Source organism: Procambarus clarkii, chromosome 49, assembly GCF_040958095.1.
Source record: "Procambarus clarkii isolate CNS0578487 chromosome 49, FALCON_Pclarkii_2.0, whole genome shotgun sequence".
In the NCBI taxonomy this organism is placed as follows: Eukaryota; Metazoa; Arthropoda; class Malacostraca; order Decapoda; family Cambaridae; genus Procambarus; species Procambarus clarkii.
Genome location: NC_091198.1, coordinates 7,470,018 through 7,494,091, shown reverse-complemented (window position 1 = coordinate 7,494,091; position 24,074 = coordinate 7,470,018). Strand labels below are relative to the sequence as shown.

Here is a 24,074-nt window from a genome sequence, read left to right as displayed (position 1 = left end):
TGAATACACCAAACGTTTTTATAGAACTGCTTAAGGGAAAAGTCTATCCTGTCATTTCTAGATATCTAGATATTTCTTGTAAAGGTATGGAAATTAGTTGTCAAATGGAGTAATGTCTTCTCTGAATATTTGTCACTAAAAGATGGAGTCAAACAAGGTGCAGTTTTTAATTCTATATTATTTGCTGTCTATATTGATCCAATGTTGAAAGAGATAAGAGACAGTCGAGCTTGGACTGTCTCATAGGCAGTACTAAGGTCAATGTTTTCTGTGATGCAGATGATATGGTTCTACTCGCACCCACCAAAGATGCTATGGAAACCTGGACAGTCTCCGTGGTGTAGTGGTAAGACACTCGCTTGGCGTTCCGCGAGCGCTATGTCATGGGTTCGTATCCTGGCCGGGGAGGATTTACTGGGCGCAAATCCATAACTGTAGCCTCTGTTTAACGCAACAGTAAAATGTGTACTTGGTTGTAACGATTCTTCGCGGCGGGGATCGTATTCCAGGGACCTGCCCGAAACGCTACGCGTACTAGTGGCTGTACAAGAATGTAACAACTCTTGTATATATCTTAAAAAAAAAGAACATGTGGAAGATATAGTGCAGAATACAACCTTACGTTCAATCCTGCCAGATGTGCTGTTACTTCCCTTTAACTCACAGGATTCTTTTTATGTATAGATCCCAAATTAAAATTACTAGGCAGAGATATTCATATAAAAATATTCTGAAAAGCATCTGGGGCATATAATGTCCTCAGAGGACCAACTTGTCAACTTTTCTGATGGTATTAGAGACCTAAAAGTTAGGAGCTGCCTCGTATGGGCCAATAGCCCTTCTGCAGTTACCTTTGTTCTTATGTTCTTATGTTAGAACAGCAGGTGAGGATAAGGCACCATGCATGACTGGACCACTGCCCTGGAGGCCACACCGCCAGACGCCATAAACACCAACTAACATCTCCAGAACCTGCTGCTCACCTGCACCAGTCTCTCATCACTCGAGCTAACTCACTATTTTCCCCCGCGTCACGAAGCTTCTTATATTTGGTTATTGTGTGTGTTCTGCCGGGCACCTCGCGGTCATTGCCTCTGAGGGAGGGAGAGGGACGAGGTGTCAGGAACACCTTCACGACGGGACCACAGAAGCTGAAAGTTGCTTTGATAGTTAATACAAGCTTCTACTATCACTGTAGAATCATCAACAGTAATCAGGACTTGCGTGCCGGCAGTGATTTGGCCTGACTGTTGTGCCCCTCAGTACCTTTTGGGATTTGTGAACCAATGCCGGCGGGAGCGAGTACTGGAACACCACAACATTCCTGGAACACCGGAGCGAGTATTGGAACACCACAACACTCCTGGAACACCGGAGCGAGTACTGGAACACCACCACACTCCTGGAACATCGGAGTACTAGAACACCACAACACTCCTGGAACACCGGAGCGAGTACTGGAACACCACAACACTCCTGGAACACCGGAGCGAGTACTGGACCACCACAACACTCCTGGAACACCGGAGCGAGTACTGGAACACCACAACACTCCTGGAACACAAGTCATCAAACATACGATCCTCGGTGAAGGCTTTCCAGAATAATGACGACGTTTACTCCATACAAATATAATGTCTTGTATTATATGCTGTACTCATACAAGACGAGAGGAGACCATGCTAGATATTGTGTCGACAACGAGGCTATGTAATGTAAGAGGCTATGTAATGTAAGAGGCTATGTAATAAAGGACGTATGAGGCTTGAAGACTCCATGATGAATACGTCACCAAGTGATGGGGTCCTCGCCTCCTGTCACACACACACATCGACATGTGTGTGTACCTATGGGAGAAACATTTCTCCTCCAGCCAACTAATATCGCAAGCCCCGCTATAAATCACGATCAATCACTTAAAATGCATTGTACAAAGACACTATTCGATGACACACGAACTATAGCCTATCCTTGGCCCGTTTCTGGAAAATTAAGTAATTTCCTCTCCCCCTCCTCCCCCCCCCAAGGTCTGAGCAACATCGATTGATTAGATTTTTCAGTTCATCACAAAAGGTAAACCAGGCGGCCATAAGGGCCATCAGTGGGCTGCAACTAATGCCGCGTGACCTTAACAATATTGTCGTTATTATGACCTTTCCTCTCATCATTTTCCTTTCTCCCAGTATCAAAATAATTAAATAATTTGACAACATGTGCAATCATTGCCTTGTGGGACACAACTCCTATGGTTAAGTATACATTTGAAAACAGGTATTTGAAAATTAGACAAACCATGAACAAATCCACAAGGGCCGTGACGAGGATTCGAACCTGCGTCCGGGAGCTTCCCAGACACTGCCTTAATCGACTGAGCTACGACAGGGTTAAAAGAGTTGAAACCGAAGTTCTACTGAACTTATTTGCAATTTAATTGCAAATCATGACCGTGGAGTCATTTAAAAGTCATTTTATAGGCGTTGAAAAATGGGGATAGGGGGAAGAGGGCGGGTGTAGGATGTGTAGGGGGTGGGAAAGTGTAGGGTGTGTAGGGGGTGGGGAAAGTGTAGGGTGTGTAGGGGGTGGGAAAAGTGTAGGGTGTGTAGGGGTGGGAAAAGTGTAGGGTGTGTAGGGGTGGGAAAAGTGTAGGGTGTGTAGGGGGTGGGAAAAGTGTAGGGTGTGTAGGGGGTGGGGAAAGTGTAGGGTGTGTAGGGGGTGGGAAAAGTGTAGGGTGTGTAGGGGTGGGAAAAGTGTAGGGTGTGTAGGGGGTGGGAAAAGTGTAGGGTGTGTAGGGGGTGGGGAAAGTGTAGGGTGTGTAGGGGGTGGGAAAAGTGTAGGGTGTGTAGGGGTGGGAAAAGTGTAGGGTGTGTAGGGGGTGGGGAAAGTGTAGGGTGTGTAGGGGGTGGGGAAAGTGTAGGGTGTGTAGGGGGTGGGGAAAGTGTAGGGTGTGTAGGGGGTGGGAAAAGTGTAGGGGGTGGGAAAAGTGTAGGGTGTGTGGGGGGTGGGAAAAGTGTAGGGTGTGTAGGGGGTGGGAAGGGAAAGTGTAGGGTGTGTGGGGGGGTGGGGAGCTGTGGTTGTGCGATTAGTCCCCATTAGGCACTATCGCTCCACACTGCCACTTAACCATCAGTTGAGTGCCACTGTTCAATTCGTCCTGGACATCACCCAACACGTGTGGTGGTACACTGTGCCCCAGAACCATCTTGCGTAGCAGTAATTGATCGTGCATTAACAGCTGTTGTGTAACGCCCATTCTTGTCTTGATTTCATTACAGTATCAGACATTAGGGAAAGCTCTCACAAACATGCCAAACGTTATCAATCACTCGTGGAATAAGTAGAAAGTTGGCACTATAAACTACCACAACTGTCTACAGTGTTGTTGAGCACTATAAACTACCACACCTGTCTACAGTGTTGTTGAGCACTGTAAACTACCACACCTGTCTACAGTGTTGTTGAGCACTATAAACTACCACACCTGTCTACAGTGTTGTTGAGCACTGTAAACTACCACACCTGTCTACAGTGTTGTTGAGCACTATAAACTACCACACCTGTCTACAGTGTTGTTGAGCACTGTAAACTACCACACCTGTCTACAGTGTTGTTGAGCACTATAAACTACCACACCTGTCTACAGTGTTGTTGAGCACTGTAAACTACCACACCTGTCTACAGTGTTGTTGAGCACTATAAACTACCACAGCTGTCTACAGTGTTGTTGAGCACTATAAACTACCACACCTGTCTACAGTGTTGTTGAGCACTATAAACTACTACACCTGTCTACAGTGTTGTTGAGCACTATAAACTACCACACCTGTCTACAGTGTTGTTGAGCACTATAAACTACCACACCTGTCTACAGTGTTGTTGAGCACTATAAACTACCACACCTGTCTACAGTGTTGTTGAGCACTATAAACTACCACAACTGTCTACAGTGTTGTTGAGCACTATAAACTACCACACCTGTCTACAGTGTTGTTGAGCACTGTAAACTACCACACCTGTCTACAGTGTTGTTGAGCACTATAAACTACCACAACTGTCTACAGTGTTGTTGAGCACTATAAACTACCACACCTGTCTACAGTGTTGTTGAGCACTATAAACTACCACACCTGTCTACAGTGTAGCTACCTTGACAACATTAACACATAAAGGACGCGCGCGGTCACCACAATCAAATATATTGTGAGAGTCATATGTGTAATATTGGGCCACACCCAGTCAAGGCAAGTCGGTAATTGGAGGAGGGACGTGCAGGTGTGGGCGGGGGAGGTGCAGGTATGGGCGGGGGAGGTGCAGGTGTGGGCGGGCGAGGTGCAGGTGTGGGCGGGCGAGGTGCAGGTGTGGGCGGGCGAGGTGCAGGTGTGGGCGGGCGAGGTGCAGGTGTGGGCGGGCGAGGTGCAGGTGTGGGTTGGCGAGGTGCAGGTGTGGGCGGGCGAGGTGCAGGTGTGGGCGGGCTAGGTTCAGGTGTGGGCGGGCAGGGGAACATACTCTAGGAACCTCCTCTGAACTATTGAAATAAAGCTATGAATTATAACTATTTCTTAAATGCCACAATTACTATGCAATGTGTGTTTGCATCCCAATATAATATTACATCATCTATTACGGTGGCTGCACCCTCCGCCGCCTCGTGTAGAGAGGTGGCTGATACACCCAGGGGCAGCTGGCCCTCCTCACACAAGGGCGACACCAGCCCCGCCAACACTGGCACCACCTGAGAAGCTGCACCCGCTGAAGAACGTGTACAGCCGGGTCACTCCACCTGTTGCACACACACATGTACCAGCTGAGTCCCTGCCCCAGCTGGTCCCTGCCCCAGCTGGTCCCTGCCCCAGCTGGTGCCTGGCCCAGCTGGTCCCCTGCCCCAGCTGGTGCCATCCCAGCTGGTGAGCACTAGAATAACCAGACCACTGCAGGGCTGCGCCACCAACTCCTAGCACTTTCACTTCTCCTCTACAGCTGATCGCCTGCAGCCCTCTCCCTTCACCTGATCTATGTCCTCCACCGCCTCCCCCCCCCCCACCAAGGTGCACGCCCACCTATCCTCTCCCCCTAACCACATATATCTCGGCCCAATATATTCGTTCCTCGTCTATCTTTTCCATTTATATCCTAATTGAAGATCTTCTAAAATTCACGTTGTCATCCCCATACATCAAAATATAAACTGTACAATATGTAGAAACAGGTAATATAATAAATCCACAAGGGCCGTGACGAGGGTTCGAACCTACGTCCGAGAGGATCCCAGACGCTGCCTTAAGCGACTGAGCTACGACATGGTTAAAAGAGTTTAGGGTTAGGTTCGAAACCTCGTCACGGCTCTTGTGGATTTGTTCATTTGATGCATCACGCTATTGTGATTTCTGTGTGTAAGGTAATATAACATTAAGTTTAGATTCAGGAAAGCCCTGGGTAAATACTGCCCTGGGAACAGCGGACTGTTAATTTATGAAACAAATTACAGGGTAACGTAAAGAGACATATGGGTTCCCTGTATTGTTTCAAGCGTAGGTTAGACATATATGAGAGTCTGAGTAGATATAAATATGAATTGCTTCGTATGTGCCAATAGGCCGTTCTACCTCTTCGCCCTTACTTCATTACACACACAAATCACAATTGTGATTTGTGTGTCTTATGGAGCAACTATTGGACCTACAAATACAATTTTAGCGATAAAACACCCGGTGTTGTTCATAGGCTTTAGCCTGCTATTGTGAGGCACCATTGAGAGTCTACAGTTCAGTTTTGGTCGCCACACTATACAATGAACATACATTCACCTCAACCAGTTCAGAGAAGCATGCCAAAGGTAAACCCAGGAGTCACAAACTGTTCATATGAAGTGATTGAAAAGATGAAGTTGACTGAACTATACAAATGGATGAAATATTACAACACAGGAGATATTAATATGGTGTTAAATATATCAACACAAAAAATAGAACACGAAACAAAATAAATATTGAACAAGTTTAAATTCAGAAAAGATCCGGGTAAATATTGGTTTGCAAATATAGTTGATCGATGGAACAAATTAGCGAATAACCTGACTCATCGCTGAATTGTTTCAAGCGTAGGTTACACATACATGTACGAATTTGGGTGGTTATAAAAACCTATAAGCTTACCCTTCCATTTATCTTTCTTTCTTTCTTTCACTTGTTTTTTCTTACGATCCCTTTCTTATTCCTATTATTACCCCCTTTATTACACTTTACCTTTCGTACCTTTTGCCATGCTTTTTCTTCCTCTAAGATTTCCTTCTCCTCATCTCTCTCTTTTGCCTATGTATTGCCTTCACCTCCTTCCCTCATCTTACGGGCTATTCATGCCCGTGCCACCTTTTGGCTGGCTTAATCTTCATCAATCATCAATCTTCCCTCATCCCAATTGACTTGAGAATGGTCCAGGACGGACCGAAGCGTCGTCGTCCCTTCACTTTCTAGTGTGTGGTCTGGTCACCATATTTCAGCCAAGTTACTGGGACTCCTCGTCTGCATGTGGTTAAAAAAACAAAGCTGCTGCCTCGTATAGGGGATAGTAGACCTTTTTCAGTTTTGTTTATTCTTATGCATGTCCTTATGTAAATTAGACCTTAGATGGCGCATATTAGGCCTAGAATGACTTCCTTAGGTTAGGTTGTAAAGTTACTGGTCTACTTTTTAGCATGTAATTTGGTATAGCTCAATAGTACAAAACTGCGAACTATTTGGGGTCAATGTTCATTTTTGTACGTTCGACCAATAGTACGTATATGTACTTCTATTTTTAGATGGTGCTACATAGCCTCCCCGGCTTGGTGCCTTCTACTGATAATAACTTACTTCCATTTTTTGGAGAATGGGCTGTGCTAACCTCACTTATCAAAACCAAGATGACTGTCCCGTCATGTCGTAGATCTGAGCCTCTCAAGGCTTATTCGGGAAGGTGTGGACGAGCAGCTCGAAGGAGAGGGCGTGACCGAGGCGGGTGGGAAGGAAGGAAGGAAGGGAGGGGAAGGTTGAAGCAGGCGTTGATGCGTGGGTTGAAGAGTGGGTGGAGGCGGGGTGTGTGGGTGCGGCTGTCAACCAGTCAATCCCCCACCTTACAGTTATGTGACGGGGTGTCGAACCTAACCCGCTGGAAACTCTCCACGGCCCTGTGGCACCCCTTACGCAGCGCCAGAGGCACCCCTTACACAGCCCCTGGGGCTCCTCGGAAGCCCAAAGGGTATGGCTTAGCTCTCACGCCCACCTCTAACACCCCCATGGGGCATCCCTTCCACGTCCCCCGGGGCCCCTCCCCCAGGCCCAGTGGGTTCCCAACTAAACTTCTGCACGTATCACCTTCGTAAATTGTGAACCCACAACAGCAGCGAGGCACCAAGGTGTGGTACACGATCCAAATATTAGAAGACACAATGTCGTGTCAGCAAGGCGGACAGCCCGCCGCCTATCATTACCACTACTATATTTCCTATTTCTAAACGTTTTCCTCCACCTGTACCTCCCCATTCTCCTTATCCCCACCTTCCACCCCCTAACCTCTAAAATAAAGTGTCGGGCACTGGCAGGGAAATGTTCGGGAGGAGGGAGGGAATGAGGGGGGAGGGGTAGAGTAGCAGCGGATGAAGGGACGGGGAGTATAGGAGGGATGGTGGGAGGGGGGAAGGAGGAGGAGCTCCGGAGTGGGAATTCTATTGGCGTGAGACCATAACTGTGAGCGGGTTGGTCACCCAGGCCAGCCACGGGGTCAAAGCCCGGGCCGCTCCGGCGTCCTGCTACTCTCCTCCACACCTTGATCATATACACCACTTCTTCCCGTATGTAATGCACCAATTATACAATGTATGTGATGTATCTATAACCTGTGATTGTGAAAGCATCTTAAACATTTTCAGTGATTAAGTGCTTAATAACACACTAGTTTCTATAGCAGTTATCTTACCTATATATGCTTACACACACACATAATTATATATATATATATATATATATATATATATATATATATATATATATATATATATATATATATATATATATATATATATATATATAACACAAACAAGCTTGAATGGGTCTCCAAGCCAATATGCAACCAAAAACTCCTCACCTCTAAAGGATTCGAACCCCAGACAGCCAGGGCTCCATGCACGTTAGCGTATCCAGTACTAAACCTGGTATCCAGTACTTCGGTTGCATATTGGGTTGAGTACCAGTCAAGCTTGTTCTCATTTGTGTTACTCGCTACGCCCCCAACATGAGAGGTGATTCCATGAAATATCTGTCCCCCCCCCCAAATGAGCACCGAGTGCTGTCGGGAGGTTGGGTTAAGGTTCCGACGACTTCCAATCCTTTTGAACAGTCAGTGTGGTCTAGTGGGTAAAGTGCTGGATACGCTAAGGTGCATGGAGCCCCTGGCTGTCTGGGTTTTATGACAGCCACGGTTACACAAGGGCGTGGATGACACCCGTGGCTGCACAAGGGTGTAGATGACACCCACGGCTGCACAAGGGTGTGGATGACACCCACGGCTGCACAAGGGTGTGGATGACACCCACGGCTGCACAAGGGTGTAGATGACAGTGCCACACATGTGTGGTACTTTCATCCAAACTCATGTGTGGCACCGTGATCCAGTGCCACACCTGGGCGTGGATGACAGTGCCACACCTGGGCGTGGATGACAGTGCCACACCGGGCTTGGATGACAGTGCCACACCTGGGCGTGGATGACAGTGCCACACCTGGGCGTGGATGACAGTGCCACACCGGGGCGTGGATGACAGTGCCACACCTGGGTGTGGATGACAGTGCCACACCTGGGCGTGAATGAGTGCCACACCTGGGCGTGGATGACAGTGCCACACCTGGGCGTGGATGACAGTGCCACAACTGGGCGTGGATGACGGTGCCACACCTGGGCGTGGATGACGGTGCCACACCTGGGCGTGGATGACAGTGCCACACCTGGGCGTGGATGACAGTGCCACACCTGGGCGTGGATGACAGTGCCACACATGACACACCTGAACCGCCTTCACTTCACAATAAAAGAAACTCAAGGTCTCGAGTTTTCTCCAGTTCTCGAGGACGTCAAAAGCGGAAGTTTTTGCTACAAGGTCACACTGCGTATGCATGCATATGTATGCATTTGTGTATGTATGTTCATTCATGTATGCATGACCGGGGCATGGCGACCTTCCAGATATATATATATATATATATATATATATATATATATATATATATATATATATATATATATATATATATATATATGTCGTACCTAGTAGCCAGAACGCACTTCTCGGCCTACTATGTAGGGCCCGATTTGCCTAATAGGCCGAGTGATTTTCTTTATTTTCAATAAATTGTTTCCAATTAGTTTATTTGAATTATTATTATTATATTATATTAAGAACATAAATTATTGACTTAGTTGTGTTAGTTTAGGTTAGGTTAAGATAGGTTAGGTTAGGTAGGGTTGATTAGGTTCGGTCATATATCTACGTTAGTTTTAACTCAAATTTAAACAAATTAACTCATACATAATGAAATGAACAGATTTATCATTTTATAAGAAAAAATTATTAAAATATACAAATTCAGGAAAACTTGGTTTAATAGGCAAATTGGGCCTTGCATAGTAGGCCGAGTATGACGTTCTGGCTACTAAGGAACAACATATATATATATATATATATATATATATATATATATATATATATATATATATATATATATATATATATATATATATATATATATAATATGACAGTGTCAGACCACAAAGGAAGGATTGAAACTTGAATTTCCTTAAGTACTTTCGTATTTAATAATACATCTTCAGAAGGATGGATTTACAAGTCAGTAGATTGGATATATATAGGCAGGAAAGAGGTGATTGGTCTATTGATTGGTCGTCCTCCAAAATAATCTTTCCTGCCTCTACTACACAGACGCCGTCTTGTCGACTCGGCTCTGATACACAACCTTCCCAACATGAACTTGAGTCCTGGCTGTGTTGCTGTTGACTCTTCCCTTTGACAATATATACTTAAATGTCCTAAACTTTCTAACAAACGTGACCTAACATAAGCCTACCCCTTTATCTTTCTTCTTTTTCTTTCCCTTGTTTTCTCTTACGATCCCTTTCTTATTCCTATTATTACCCCCCTTTATTACACCTTGCCTTCCGTTCCTGTTGCCTTGCTTTTTCTTCTATTAAGATTTCCTTCTCGACTCTCTCTCTCTTGCCTATTTATTGCCATTGCCTCCTTCCTCTCATCTTACGGGTTATTCATGCCCGTGCTACCTCTTGGGTGGCTTAATCTTTATCTTCCTCTCATTACAAACGATTTGACAATGGTCCAGGGCGGACCGAAACGTCTCTTCACTTTCTAGTGTGTGGTTTGGTCAACATTTTTCAGCCATGTTATTGTGACTCCTCATCTGCAATTATATATATATATATATATGTCAAATATATATATATATATATATATATATATATATATATATATATATATATATATATCGGCAGCAGACACGCGTCTAGATACAGAATCCCTCCCTGTAGCAGTGGCCCTCCGCCTTGGTGCCCCAATTCACACTGAATACAAGTGTATTTGCAACAGCATATTTTCACGTATGCAAAAAAGTTCAAACACTGTATCCAGCATTGGGCCCTTGCGCAAGGGCGATGGAACTTTCACAGCTGGCAACAAAGAAATGACTGAAATACTGAGGCTTCAGTACGATTCTGGTTTTAGTGAACCCCCGACTACATGGAAGACCGATGATCCAAATGGACCGCAGAAAAAAAAAATTACGAGTTTACATGATCACAATGACTCGGGGGGTTGAACTACCGAAGTGTATTTCAGTAGTTTAGACGATCGAGGTGGGTTACAGAACATTGTTACATTGTTACAGAACTCTAGTGACATGTAATTGGTTGCCAGTGGTGCCGCTCCCTCCCTACACTACTGTGCCCTCTGCCCAGGTGGTGGTGAGCGTTGGTAGTGGTGTGTGGCTGTGCTTGGCGCTGATGTAACCCGTCACCTTGAGCCCAAGCGGCGGCGGCGGCGGCGGCTCCACAGACCTTGGGTTCCGGGTCTTCCTCCGTCACCTTAACACCTTTCCCAGCACTCCACACCCACTCCCTGCCGCCCGCCCATCTTCCCTGCCAACCGCCCATCACCACCTCTTCCTGTCCTTCACACCACTTCAGTTCCACCTATCCGTCTCTCCTTGCCCTCGCGAGCCTATGTTTATCCGTCCACCGAGCTCTCCCGACATATTCCCTGCCACTCACCCACTTCTCCCTCCTTTCCTCATCCATTCCCTGCCAAAGCCGTCAACATCCCTGCCGTCCTCACCCCTTCCCTGCCACCTCTCCCTACTGTCCACACACTTTCCCCTGCCACTCCCCCCCCCACTTCATCACAACAAGGCCAATGAGCGTCGTCAGGACACCCAGGTGACACCTGACCTATGTTATGATTATATAAAAAACATAATAATATAAATAACAACATAAGATTGGAATGGCAGTGATGTTATTTCAAAGTGTTGACATAGTCCGCCAGTCAAGGCTAAATGACCTCATGGCTGCTCCCAGAACTGATGACGTGACACGAGCCCAGTACCCACCCTCCTGCTGCCTCTTCCTCACCACACTCTCAACATGACTCCTCAGCAGGTACGGAATGACCATCAAGGAACACTAAATTACTTCATTTTGGCCATTTTATTTCTTCGACGTTTCGTCAACAATGTGACATTTTCCGGAATATACACTTTGCCACAAGGTACACAGGTGTACTAATTCTAAATGCCACGAGGCCATTTATAAGTGTTTGTACATTTCGCTCTAGGATTGAATAGCCGTCAATCGTAGAGAGCGGCGAAGCCTTGCGTGATGCCTAACTCCAGCTTCTAGTTACACACAGAAATCACAACAGCGGATGTATCAAATGAACAAATCCACAAGGGCCGTGACGAGGGTTCGAACCCTCGTCACGGCCCTTGTGGATTTGTCCAGCTTCTAGTTGTCCACCGGGTCCTCTAGCTTCCCTCTGGATCAATGGAGGACAGCTGTATGCTCCAAGTCGTATTCCACTGAATGTCGATTACTGGTGTCGGCTCCGGAATGAACACGTCCTCAAGCACACGGAGCCGCCTACGATCATCAGTGTGTGTGATTACTGCCTGTCCTCCACTATGTCTTGACGATTCAGGATGGTGTTGTAACTGATGTTGCTTACTGTTGCCTGTTGTTACTGTAACTGTTGCTCAAATCTCTTTAAATACGTAGAAACCCCGCAGAAATATAATGACTCACAGCAGGGGTGACTTAACGTCAAAAGTTGAGTAATTCGTGTAACCCAGTTGATGTAGACGAGTTGTGATGGTCCGCGGGGCCAGGTACAAGGAGCATGGGCCTTGAGCTGGTTCTGAGGGAGGGAGAGACGAAAGGTCATAACATTTACAGAGCAGCAGCCCATCCCACGCACCCCTACAGAGCCATGGCGTGCACCGGTGCCGCTGTAGAGAGAACACCCACAAGGGACCTCCACCACAGTGTAAGGCAACCCAGGCTCTTACTGAAAAGGGTCTCTCTGAATTGTTCAGGTTTATGTTTGTGAGTTCAATAAATATTTATGTCCAGGTTTTCGTTAGCGAGTATTTAAAACATAAGTGTCCACTTTCATTCATTAGGGTGAAAGAAACTTTGTCCATCTGTTGCCGCCGACGCCGGGATCGAACCCTGATCCTAGGATTACGAGTACTAAACGCTGTCCACTCAGCCACAGGCCCCTGTGTGTGTGTGTGTGTGTATGTGGATGTGTGTGTGTGTATGTGAATGTGTGTGTGTGTGTGTGTGTGTGTACTCACCTAGTTGTACTCACCTAGTTGTGTCTGCAGGTTCGAGCATTGACTCTTGGATCCCGCCTTTCGAGCATCGGTTGTTTACAGCAATGACTCCTGTCCTATTTCCCTATCATACCTGGTTTTAAAATTATGAATAGTATTTGCTTCCACAACCTGTTCCTGAAGTGCATTCCATTTCCCCACTACTCTCACGCTAAAAGAAAACTTCCTAACATCTCTGTGACTCATCTGAGTTTCAAGCTTCCATCCATGTCCTCTCGTTCTGTTACTATTCCGTGTGAACATTTCGTCTATGTCCACTCTGTCAATTCCTCTGAGTATCTTATACGTTCCTATCATGTCCCCCCTCTCCCTTCTTCTTTCTAGTGTCGTAAGGCACAGTTCCCTCAGGCGCTCTTCATACCCCATCCCTCGTAGCTCTGGGACGAGTCTCGTTGCAAACCTCTGAACCTTTTCCAGTTTCATTATATGCTTCTTCAGATGGGGACTCCATGATGAGGCGGCATACTCTAAGACTGGCCTTACGTAGGCAGTGTAAAGCGCCCTAAATGCCTCCTTACTTAGGTTTCTGAATGATGTTCTAACTTTTGCCAGTGCGCTGCTGTCGTTATCCTATTAATATGTGCCTCAGGAGATAGATTAGGTGTTACGTCCACCCCCAGGTCTCTTTCACGCGTCGTTACAGGTAGGCTGTTCCCCTTCATTGTGTACTGTCCCTTTGGTCTCCTATCTCCTAGTCCCATTTCCATAACTTTACATTTGCTCGTGTTGAATTCTAGTAGCCATTTCTCTGACCATCTCTGCAATCTGTTCAGGTCCTCTTGGAGGATCCTGCAATCCTCATCTGTCACAACTCTTCTCATCAACTTTGCATCATCCGCAAACATCGACATGTAGGACTCTACGCCTGTAAACATGTCGTTAACATATACAAGAAATAGAATTGGTCCCAGCACCGATCCTTGTGGTACTCCACTTGTTACTGTTCGCCAGTCCGACTTCTCGCCCCTTACCGTAACTCTTTGGCTCCTTCCTGTTAGGTAGTTCCTTATCCATTCTAGGACCTTTCCCCCCACCCCCGCCTGCCTCTCGAGCTTGAACAGCAGTCTCATGTGCGGTACTGTATCAAAGGCTTTTTGGCAGTCCAGAAGCAGTGTGTGTGTGTGTGTGTTAGCGTTGTCCCTCGATGGACCGGATGTTGATTCTCTCACTTGAAAGGTATTTGTCTGTGTGGAACGTAATTAGTGGCGAAATGTTCTTTGTATTGAGGTAAGGAAGGTGACCACGACTGCTGCCTCACACCCCCAAGAACTGAGGGATAGCTGCACTGTACCAAAGACACAGTGCTATAAATAGTACTGAGATAACCTTCCGCTTTACGGGCTCACCATAGCCCGTGCTACTGGCACATTTTAATCTGAGTAGCTAAATCTAAAACAACAGCAACAACAACCACCTTCCGCTATCCTGCTCTGTCACTTTTGTCTCTGAGAGGGGAAAGGTTTTTTGGTGTATGTATATATGTGTGTGTCAAAAGTTAACTCATGTGTGTGTATATATTTACTATTTGTGTGTTTGTATTCACCTAGTTATATTCACCTAATTGTGTTTGCGGGGGATGTGCTCTGGCTCTTTCGGGCCGCTTCTCAACTGTCAATCAACTGGTGTACAGATTCCCGAGCCTACTGGGCTCTATCATATCTACAATTGAAACTGTGTATGGAGTCAGCCTCCACCACATCACTGCCTAATGCATTCCATATGTCAACTACTCTGACACTGAAACAGTTCTTTCTAATATCTCTGTGGCTTATTTAGGCACTCAGTTTCCACCTGTGTCCCCTTGTGCGTGTGCCCCTTGTGTTAAATAGCATGTCCTTATCTACCCTATCAATTCCTTTGAGAATCTTGTATGTGGTGATCATGCCCCCCTTAACTCTTCTGTCTTCCAGCGACGCAAGATTTAATTCCCGTGTGTGTGTGTGTGTGTGCAGGCTAGGCTGGTGGTGACGGGAGCAGCTAGGCTGGTGGTGACGGGCGCAGCTAGGCTGGTGGTGACGGGCGCAGCTAGGCTGGTGGTGATGGGAGCAGCTAGGCTGGTGGTGGTGTGGTGGTGATAGTGAAGGCTAGACAACAGTAGGGGTGGTGAGAGGGAGCGCTGTCTTGGTACCGTTGTTGTCCTCCGGGTCTACGCCTAGTCCCTGAATCCGCCGCCCACGCCCGCCGCCCACTACCTCCGCCCACTACCACTACAGCTGGTCACTACCCCTACGGTTGCTACCACTGATTGCAAGTCATTATTATTGCACTTCTAAAACTATTTTATGTTTACAAAGAGGGAGGTGTCGGCTACCCAAGTGGGAGGTGTCGGCTGCCCAAGTGGGAGGTGTCGGCTACCCAAGAGGGAGGTGTCGGCTACCCAAGAGGGAGGTGTCGGCTACCCAAGAGGGAGGTGTCGGCTACCCAAGTGGGAGGTGTCGGCTACCCAAGAGGGAGGTGTCGGCTACCCAAGTGGGAGGTGTCGGCTGCCCAAGAGGGAGGTGTCGGCTACCCAAGAGGGAGGTGTCGGCTACCCAAGTGGGAGGTGTCGGCTGCCCAAGAGGGAGGTGTCGGCTACCCAAGAGGGAGGTGTCGGCTACCCAAGAGGGAGGTGTCGGCTACCCAAGTGGGAGGTGTCGGCTACCCAAGAGGGAGGTGTCGGCTACCCAAGAGGGAGGTGTCGGCTACCCAAGAGGGAGGTGTCGGCTGCCCAAGAGGGAGGTGTCGGCTGCCCAAGAGGGAGGTGTCGGCTGCCCAAGAGGGAGGTGTCGGCTACCCAAGTGGGAGGTGTCGGCTACCCAAGTGGGAGGTGTCGGCTACCCAAGTGGGAGGTGTCGGCTGCCCAAGAGGGAGGTGTCGGCTACCCAAGAGGGAGGTGTCGGCTGCCCAAGAGGGAGGTGTCGGCTACCCAAGTGGGAGGTGTCGGCTACCCAAGTGGGAGGTGTCGGCTGCCCAAGAGGGAGGTGTCGGCTACCCAAGTGGGAGGTGTCGGCTACCCAAGTGGGAGGTGTCGGCTGCCCAAGAGGGAGGTGTCGGCTACCCAAGAGGGAGGTGTCGGCTACCCAAGAGGGAGGTGTCGGCTACCCAAGAGGGAGGTGTCGGCTACCCAAGAGGGAGGTGTCGGCTACCCAAGAGGGAGGTGTCGGCTACCCAAGAGGGAGGTGTCGGCTACCCAAGAGGGAGGTGTCGGCTGCCCAAGAGGGAGGTGTCGGCTGCCCAAGAGGGAGGTGTCGGCTACCCAAGTGGGAGGTGTCGGCTACCCAAGTGGGAGGTGTCGGCTACCCAAGTGGGAGGTGTCGGCTGCCCAAGAGGGAGGTGTCGGCTGCCCAAGTGGGAGGTGTCGACCAACACGTGGGAGCTGTCGACCAGCAAGTGGGAGGTGTCGACCAGCAAGTGGGAGGTGTCGACCAGCAAGTGGGAGGTGTCGACCAGTTGACACACCCAGCTGACCAGCTCACCTTTACACACTCACACCCACTCTTGAAAATATAATCCCCTGCGATTCTAGTCTAAATGACCATCATTTACAGGGTGGAGTAAAAACTACTAATCCTGTGAAATATTCCTACATAACAGTTTATTCCTCACGTGAGTCAGGGTCCAGTGAAACAAGATAACACTCGCGCGCGCATTGAAGTCTCTCTCACACTGATGCGCTAGAAAACCCCTATATCATGATATCAAGACGTCGCTACTTTTACCGTACAAGTAATATCGTGGAGGTGAATGTTTGGGAGTGATGCAAGGCGATAATATGAAGATCAGAGCTGAGATTGTGTGTGTAATGAGGGGTGGCACTTGAGACGTCTGGCGCAACACCTTAGACCCACAGCTGATCCACCTACACCTGTCACTGGGGTGTTGCTCGCCTCTCCTCGCCGCTGTAACACTCATTCAACACACCTTACACTCGCCAGAAGTCACATATATACACACATTTGACTGTATAATGGGGTGAAATAGGCTGGAGGAGACAGTAAGGTGGGTGTGTGGGCTGGCTCAAGGCCTTCCAGACAACCTCGCCCAGGCATCTTGGCAGGCGCCTTACTTGCCTCCTGTTCCCTATTACACCTGATAATAACAGCCCCTGGCTGGACCAAGAGGCTGCTGGGTACTCACCAGTAGCAGTATCACAGCAGCTGTCGAATCCATGACTGAAACAGAAGATAAACCCAACATCAGAAGGTTGTTTGAGCGTGAAAGTGAGATCTATTCTCACTCCTCAAGCAGTCTAAACCCATCACCTTGGCACTAAACTAAGATAATTCCCGTCTTACCTAGTAAATCCACCGGGTTTTTTGCCAATAGGTCCTACTAAAGTTTAGGACAGCATAAACCTAAATTTGGCACGACACGATTTGATAATCCAGTTAAAATCGCTCGTGTTACACGGAGGTTCACTAAACACACTCTCACTCGTCCGCCATCTTGGAGTCTCGCCACCTGGGTTAACATGGCGTCCGCCTACACAAGACGAGAGTGAGCGATCGCTCAGACACGTTCCATAATGCTTGATGAATCGTGACACTGGAAATCGTATCTTTTCCCCTTAAAGTTAGGAAAGTGAGGCTGTTACATTCGTTCATTAAATTATTTGTATTTTTCCGTGTAGAAATAAAGCTCGGAGAATACTTCTCAAAGGTGTTATAGAGGTGAGAACTAGCAGCTTGGCAGAGCCCTCGACCAGTCTCTGGAGACACGAGACGCAACACGGCGAGAAATTTTCCAACGTTGGTAACGTCCGAAGGCGAGAGAGTTGCCAGAGTTTGACTTTCTGCTGATTTCACTTTCATTAAAATTACTAATGTAGCGCATTAACATCCGTATTTACCATTACATGTGATGCAAGGCTGGGCGCACTGAAACAGATGAAGACTAAGAAATGAATTTCTTAATTCAGATCCATCAGTATGACAAAATTTTAATATAAAAATCAAATGCAAAACATTTTTTGAGACCCGTAATATATGCCAATTCACAGCGTTTAAATTAAGTAACTGAAATAGTGTGTTTCATGTATAATAAAATGGAAGGCGGAGCATCATCAGGCAACCCTAACCTCCCACCCCAATCAACCTCCTGGAGCCTGATGGTATTTTATGTTTCCTTGAGTCAGAGGTGTGGGCGCCTCCCACGGTGACGTCACACACCAACACCACATACCATATATCATCTATTTATTCCCCCAAACACAAGCAGCGACCGGGTCCTTGAGTACTCTGTAGTACACTAGTTAGTTAGGTCACATTAGTAGTTAGGTCACGACGGACATCCACACGCTAGCCAACATGTGATAATTTATAATGAAGTGGAAATTCAGGAGTCCTGCACTCACGACACGAGGATATCCAAAGGCCAGCCTAGCTAGCGTAGGATGTCACAAGGCTTATTATAGGCCAGCCTAGCTAGCGTAGGATGTCACGATGCCTATTATAGGGTAGCCTAGTTAGCGTAGGAAGTCACAAGGCCCATTATAGGGTAGCCTAGATTAGCGTAGGATGTCACGAGGCCTATTATAGGGTAGCTAGTTAGCGTAGGATGTCACGAGGCCTATTATAGGGCAGCCTAGTTAGCGTAGGATGTCACAAGGCCCATTATAGGGTAGCCTAGTTAGCGTAGGATGTCACGAGGCCTATTATAGGGCAGCCTAGCTAGCGTAGGATGTCACGAGGCCTATTATTGGGCAGCCTAGCTAGCGTAGGATGTTACAAAGGTCATCAATAGACAGGATCTCACCTGCTCATTGATGCAATGGACAATTTAGCAACTTTATCATATATTCAAAACACATCAATATTTTTACAAAATTATAATTCAATCAACTAAAAAAAAAAATGTATCTTTTACAAGCTAAACAAATTATAAATACAACCGAATCCAAATATTATATACAACCCAGACAAGCTATATATCAAGCGACTAAAATATATCTATTTCCACATCGAATATAAATCAACATATCAACACAATCAAAACAAATATAATAGAATAAAGCAAACAAAACTGTATTAACAGCCCAAACAAAATTTATTTTTAACTAAATCAATTGCTTTTATCGGTGAATCCAGAGCAAATCTATTTTGATATGCACCCGAAATCAATCTATCGAGCTGCAAACTCATTGCAAACCTTTATCTACCCAAGCAAACAAGCATAGCTATCTACACAAACAAAACAATTCTACACATTTGTACAAAAAAAGCTACAAATTTGCATAACCAAAACAAACACCTTATCTATGCCCTTAAAATAAATTATTTGAAATAAACCAATATAAATCAACCTCTGTATAACCTGAACAAATGTGTGAACAAACACACTTGAACAGCATGAACACAGTTGCAGTTCAGTCTATATTTCTTACCATCTGAACGTTCCCAGAGTAATTCCGTGCTCCACCCACCTACTGCTGACGTCCCAGTGGTGCCCAGGTACTTCCGGGCTCCACCCACCTACTGCTGACATCCCAGTGGTGCCCAGGTACTTCCGGGCTCCACCCACCTACTGCTGACATCCCAGTGGTGCCCAGGTACTTCCGGGCTCCACCCACCTACTGCTAACGCTTCAATGGACTTCCCAGGTACCGCCAACACTCCAGCCTCCTTTCCTGACGCCCCAGTGGTACACAGGTACCGCACTCGCTCTACACACCTCTCAGTATCCGCCAGCGCTCCCCACACTTACCAACGTCTCACACACCTGACCGTAACACAATGCAATAGTCTCGACAGAGAATACACACACACACACACACACACACCGCTGCTTCACATCAAACACACACATAAGAACCCAACGTCCCCAGGAACATGAAGAGTCCTCGCCCCCAGGAACATGAAGAGCCCTCACCATCCTCGCCCCCAGGAACATGAAGAGCCCTCACCATCCTCGCCCCCAGGAACATGAAGAGCCCTCACCATCCTCGCCCCCAGGAACATGAAGAGCCCTCACCATCCTCGCCCCCAGCAGCATCAAGAGTAGCCCCTCACACGCCCCCAGAGGCATAGAGAAGATCCCTCCTCCCCCTCCCTCCATCACCCACCGCAGGAGCAGGGGAAATCACACAGAGCGAGCCGTCTGTCCCGCTTGGCTGGTGTCCGCAAGGTGAGCAGTTCCCAGGACTATCAGTATCGCGTGCCTGCCCACAATTACACTTGACTAAATTAGCCAAAGCCACTCCATTGTCAACTGCTCGCATTTTGCGATTTTTATAGAAAGATCGTTTAGTCTTTTAGGCTGCGGTGTCATGCTCCGCCTGAGTGGCAGAGGCTATGACTACTGAGGCTAGATTTATTGCCATATTGAGGCTATGGCAGAGGCTAAATTTATTGATATTAATTCACATAATACATATTTGTTCGTCGAGTGTCGGATAGCATGTGCATTCCTCGCTCCCATCACATCCGACTTGATAATGGTCCACGACGGACCGAAACGTCGTCGTCTCCTCATCTTCTGGTGTGTGGTTTGGTCTTCATATGGGAATTTTTATATATATTTATTCGTACTCTGGCTTTGTTGCAACAAGGAGTATACACACTTGTAATAAGGTGCTGTGTACACTTGTGATAAGGTGTGTACACTTGTAATAATGTGCTGTGTACACTAACCAGCGTTGCGTATGGAGAAATATCTCCTCTTCGTCTTAGAGAACGAATATATTATCAACAAAAACTAGGAGGCACAAAATGTAAACAATGAATAAGTGTGAGAGACATCGCTGAAGACGAGAAAAAATGGAGCATCACTATATTTGATGACTGACTGACACAACCCACGGAACCACGATGAGCTTAAATATATCTCAACCAGAATTACTACCTAACTTACTTGGTGTTTACAAGGCAGTATCCGGTACCACATTCAAGTACCTGCTCACACAGGTACCCTGGATGAGGTACCTGTGAGTTCATCATTGCTCAGTAGGTAGTGCGTGTGTTTGAGTAGTGCAAGGATCCGAGTTCGAACCCATCCCATTGTACATTATTAATTTAGTCAAACGATGGAGGTTGTTTAACATGCTAATAGGCTTCCAGAGCTGAGCTGTGATGGTAGCGCAGGGCAGCCAGGATGACGCAGGAGGTACAGCGCTGAGAGTAACGTCCTGTGGGACAATGTCATGTTGTCTCGCTCGCGTAATGGTCATCACAGTGGCGTGCGGTTAGGTGGGGAGGGGAGTGTAATCATTGTGTATTTTCCGTAGGCAAATTGCTTTCAAACTCTCTTAGCATGACTGAACCATGTAAAGGATGGACGCGGAGGGGATTGCCACTCACTACCACTGATTCTACTACCGACTGTACCACTGACGCCACCATTGTCGACACCATTGCTACTAAACTGATGACACCACTAATGGTTCTACTGGTAACCCGTCCTGTTAAAATTGATGAATGAGTCTTTGGGGTCGACTGCAGGATGGAATGGACTTTGTCTGAGGAGGGGTTGCCTATTAGTGCAATATTACATTTGTTTAATTTTTTTTTCCATGGCTCGTTTTTCTTCAATTTACCCTCTACTAACAGTCCATCCTCCTGTTTAGGTAGTACTTATAGTAACGGTGAGGACCATCTTACATATATTAACGTAAAAGGCAATTAGAAAGTAGAAATCGGTACTGTTGAATTTAGGCAAACCGGAAAGGTTCTCGTACTGATGTTACAAAGAAAACTAATGTGCTATACTAGGGATATTTAAGTTTGGTTTTTAGTTATATTTTTTTCGGAATATAAAATGAATAATAACAAAATCTACAATCTAATTGTCCATTACGTCTATGTATGAACCATGGTCCACACAGTTACAAAAAGCATTATCTAAATAGGAGGATAAGTTGTCTACTAAATATATGCTATTTCGTCTTCAAATTTAATTCTATGTTTACATTTCTGTCTCCATCTCCCATTTCCCTTCCACGCCGATATGCTTCTATCATCCACTTCCCTCCCTCTCTCCACTCACCCGACCTCCGCTCTCTCATCCACTCTCCCTCTTCACCCACCACCAACAGTAGGGTCACCTAGTACACACAGTAAGGTAGAAACTCTCACCTGCAGCCGGGCTGAGGCGGGCCTTATAGGGCGGGACTCCCCTACACTCTCCCGGGGCCTGAAGGTCGACTTTTACCCTCGGAGTCGAGGCGGTGGTAAAAGTGAGAGTCAGAGGCAAGGAAGGAAGGAAGAGGAGTCATTTTTGTGGCGGCCGTAGTGCTGGTTATGACAAGCAGCCAAGCGGCGATCACCCCCACCCTCACTACTCCTGCCGGTACCGTCCTCACCTTCACTACTGTATTCTCACTCCTGACGGTACCCTCCTCACCTTCACTACTGTATTCTCACTCCTGACGGTACCCTCCTCACCTTCACTACTGTATTCTCACTCCTGACGGTACCCTCCTCACCTTCACTACTGTATTCTCACTCCTGACGGTACCCTCCTCACCTTCACTACTGTATTCTCACTCCTGGCGGTACCCTCCTCACCTTCACTACTGTATTCTCGCTCCTGACGGTACCCTCCTCACCTTCACTACTGTATTCTCACTCCTGGTGGTACCCTCCTCACCTTCACTACTGTATTCTCACTCCTGACAGTATCGTCTTCACCTTCACTACTGTATTCTCACTCCTGACGGTACCGTCCTCACCTTCACTACTGTATTCTCCTGACAGTATCGTCTTCACCTTCACTACTGTATTTTTACTCCTGACAGTACCGTCCTCACCTTCACTACAATACAGAACAGTTTGGTCAATGCTGCTCATTCTTCATGAGACATTATGGCAGGACCGAGACCTGGTGGGCAGCACCTGTCGGCCGCTGCCCACCAGGTGTGTGGGCAGCGGCCACACCGACAAAACAAAACACCGACCTTACCTAACAAAACAAAACAAAACACCGACCTTACCTAACCTTGTTAGTATCTTAAGATAAGCATCTTATTGCTTCGTAATTACAATTATTACTTAACCTATACCTATTATAGGTTAGGTAATAATTGTAATTACGAAGCAATAAGATGCTTATCTTAACATATTAAGTAGGTTAGGTAAGGTCGGTGTTTTCTATGAAGCTTTTCAAGGGAAACTATTATGTTAAGTATGTCACCTATGCACATATTTAATAAGTCAATATTGGCTTATTAAATTTGCGAGAACGGGTTGGTGGGACACACCTGTCGGCCGCTGCCCACCAGGTGTGTGGGACACACCTGTCGGCCGCTGCCCACCAGGTGTGTGAGGCCGCACCTGTCGGCCGCTGCCCAACAGGTGTGGGACACACCTGTCGGCCGCTGCCCACCAGGTGTGTGACAGCTGAACAGGGTTGTCAACTCCAGCAGCAGCAGAAGAAGCAGGGTTATCAACTCCAGGAGCGAAGCATAACAGCGGGCCGGGTAATCACCATTATAACAACGGCACCAGAGGCACCATAAAGCGGGCTTCTTTTTCTACTTCCTCTCCATTTTTGAGAGGAACCTTCCTCCTGTGCGCCTCTACGCACCCTCGGTGCCATGTCATAAATTATATCAACCAGTTCCTGGAAATGAAATATATATTATCGTGCAGTTTTTATTTCTTGTTGCCGCCGGCAGCAACCTTGACAGACTTCCTATATGACGGAGAGGCTCCCCCTCACCTTCCCCAACCCCATACCCCTACCTCTTACCCACCCCTCACCTTCATCCGCCCCTCATCATCACCAGCTCCTCACTTTCACCCGCCCCTCACCATCACTCACCCCCCGCTGTTTCAACCCGTCCTCGTAATAGAGCGTCGCAATTTGACTCATTTCTTACTTAAGGCCAAACATCGTCGTACTAGAAAATTGTAGCGGCTCGCGAAACTTCTGTTTGGGTCCTCTGGTAGTTAGGATAAGGCTCTTTAGTTCGATAGTATTTTCCCTTCCAGAATTGTATTCCAGTTGGCCACAGGTGTGGCGGGAGTCCAGAATGCTTCAGGCATTTCCTTTTCGGACTGCAACATTGAGGCGCTGGAACAGGAAACTATTGACTTTTGGGACTCTGGTTTCCTCAATGAGTTCATAAACACAGTCCTTCGGGAACTTTGGTGCACATTTACTCCAGGAGCCAAGGGTGGCCATACCTGTTGGCCCAAAGTGTGATTACTGTACTCA

At 47.1% G+C, this 24,074-nt stretch overlaps 1 protein-coding gene across 3 annotated transcripts in view; it reads right to left on the bottom strand.

The window, feature by feature from the left end:
• LOC123763280 (cuticlin-1) overlaps positions 1-24,074 on the bottom strand; it is a 124,510-nt gene that overhangs the window by 86,412 nt on the left and 14,024 nt on the right. For 2 of the 3 annotated variants that reach the window (XM_045750400.2, XM_045750402.2), the window contains exons 1-2: positions 17,219-17,399; positions 17,061-17,095 (exon numbers count right to left, since the gene is read on the bottom strand). In XM_045750400.2, coding sequence (XP_045606356.1) covers positions 17,061-17,093 — 33 coding nt within the window. In that variant the 5' untranslated portion in view covers positions 17,094-17,095; positions 17,219-17,399. Of the gene's footprint in view, positions 1-17,060; positions 17,096-17,218; positions 17,400-24,074 lie in introns of those variants that run through there. The other variant, XM_045750401.2, reaches the window with a different exon arrangement.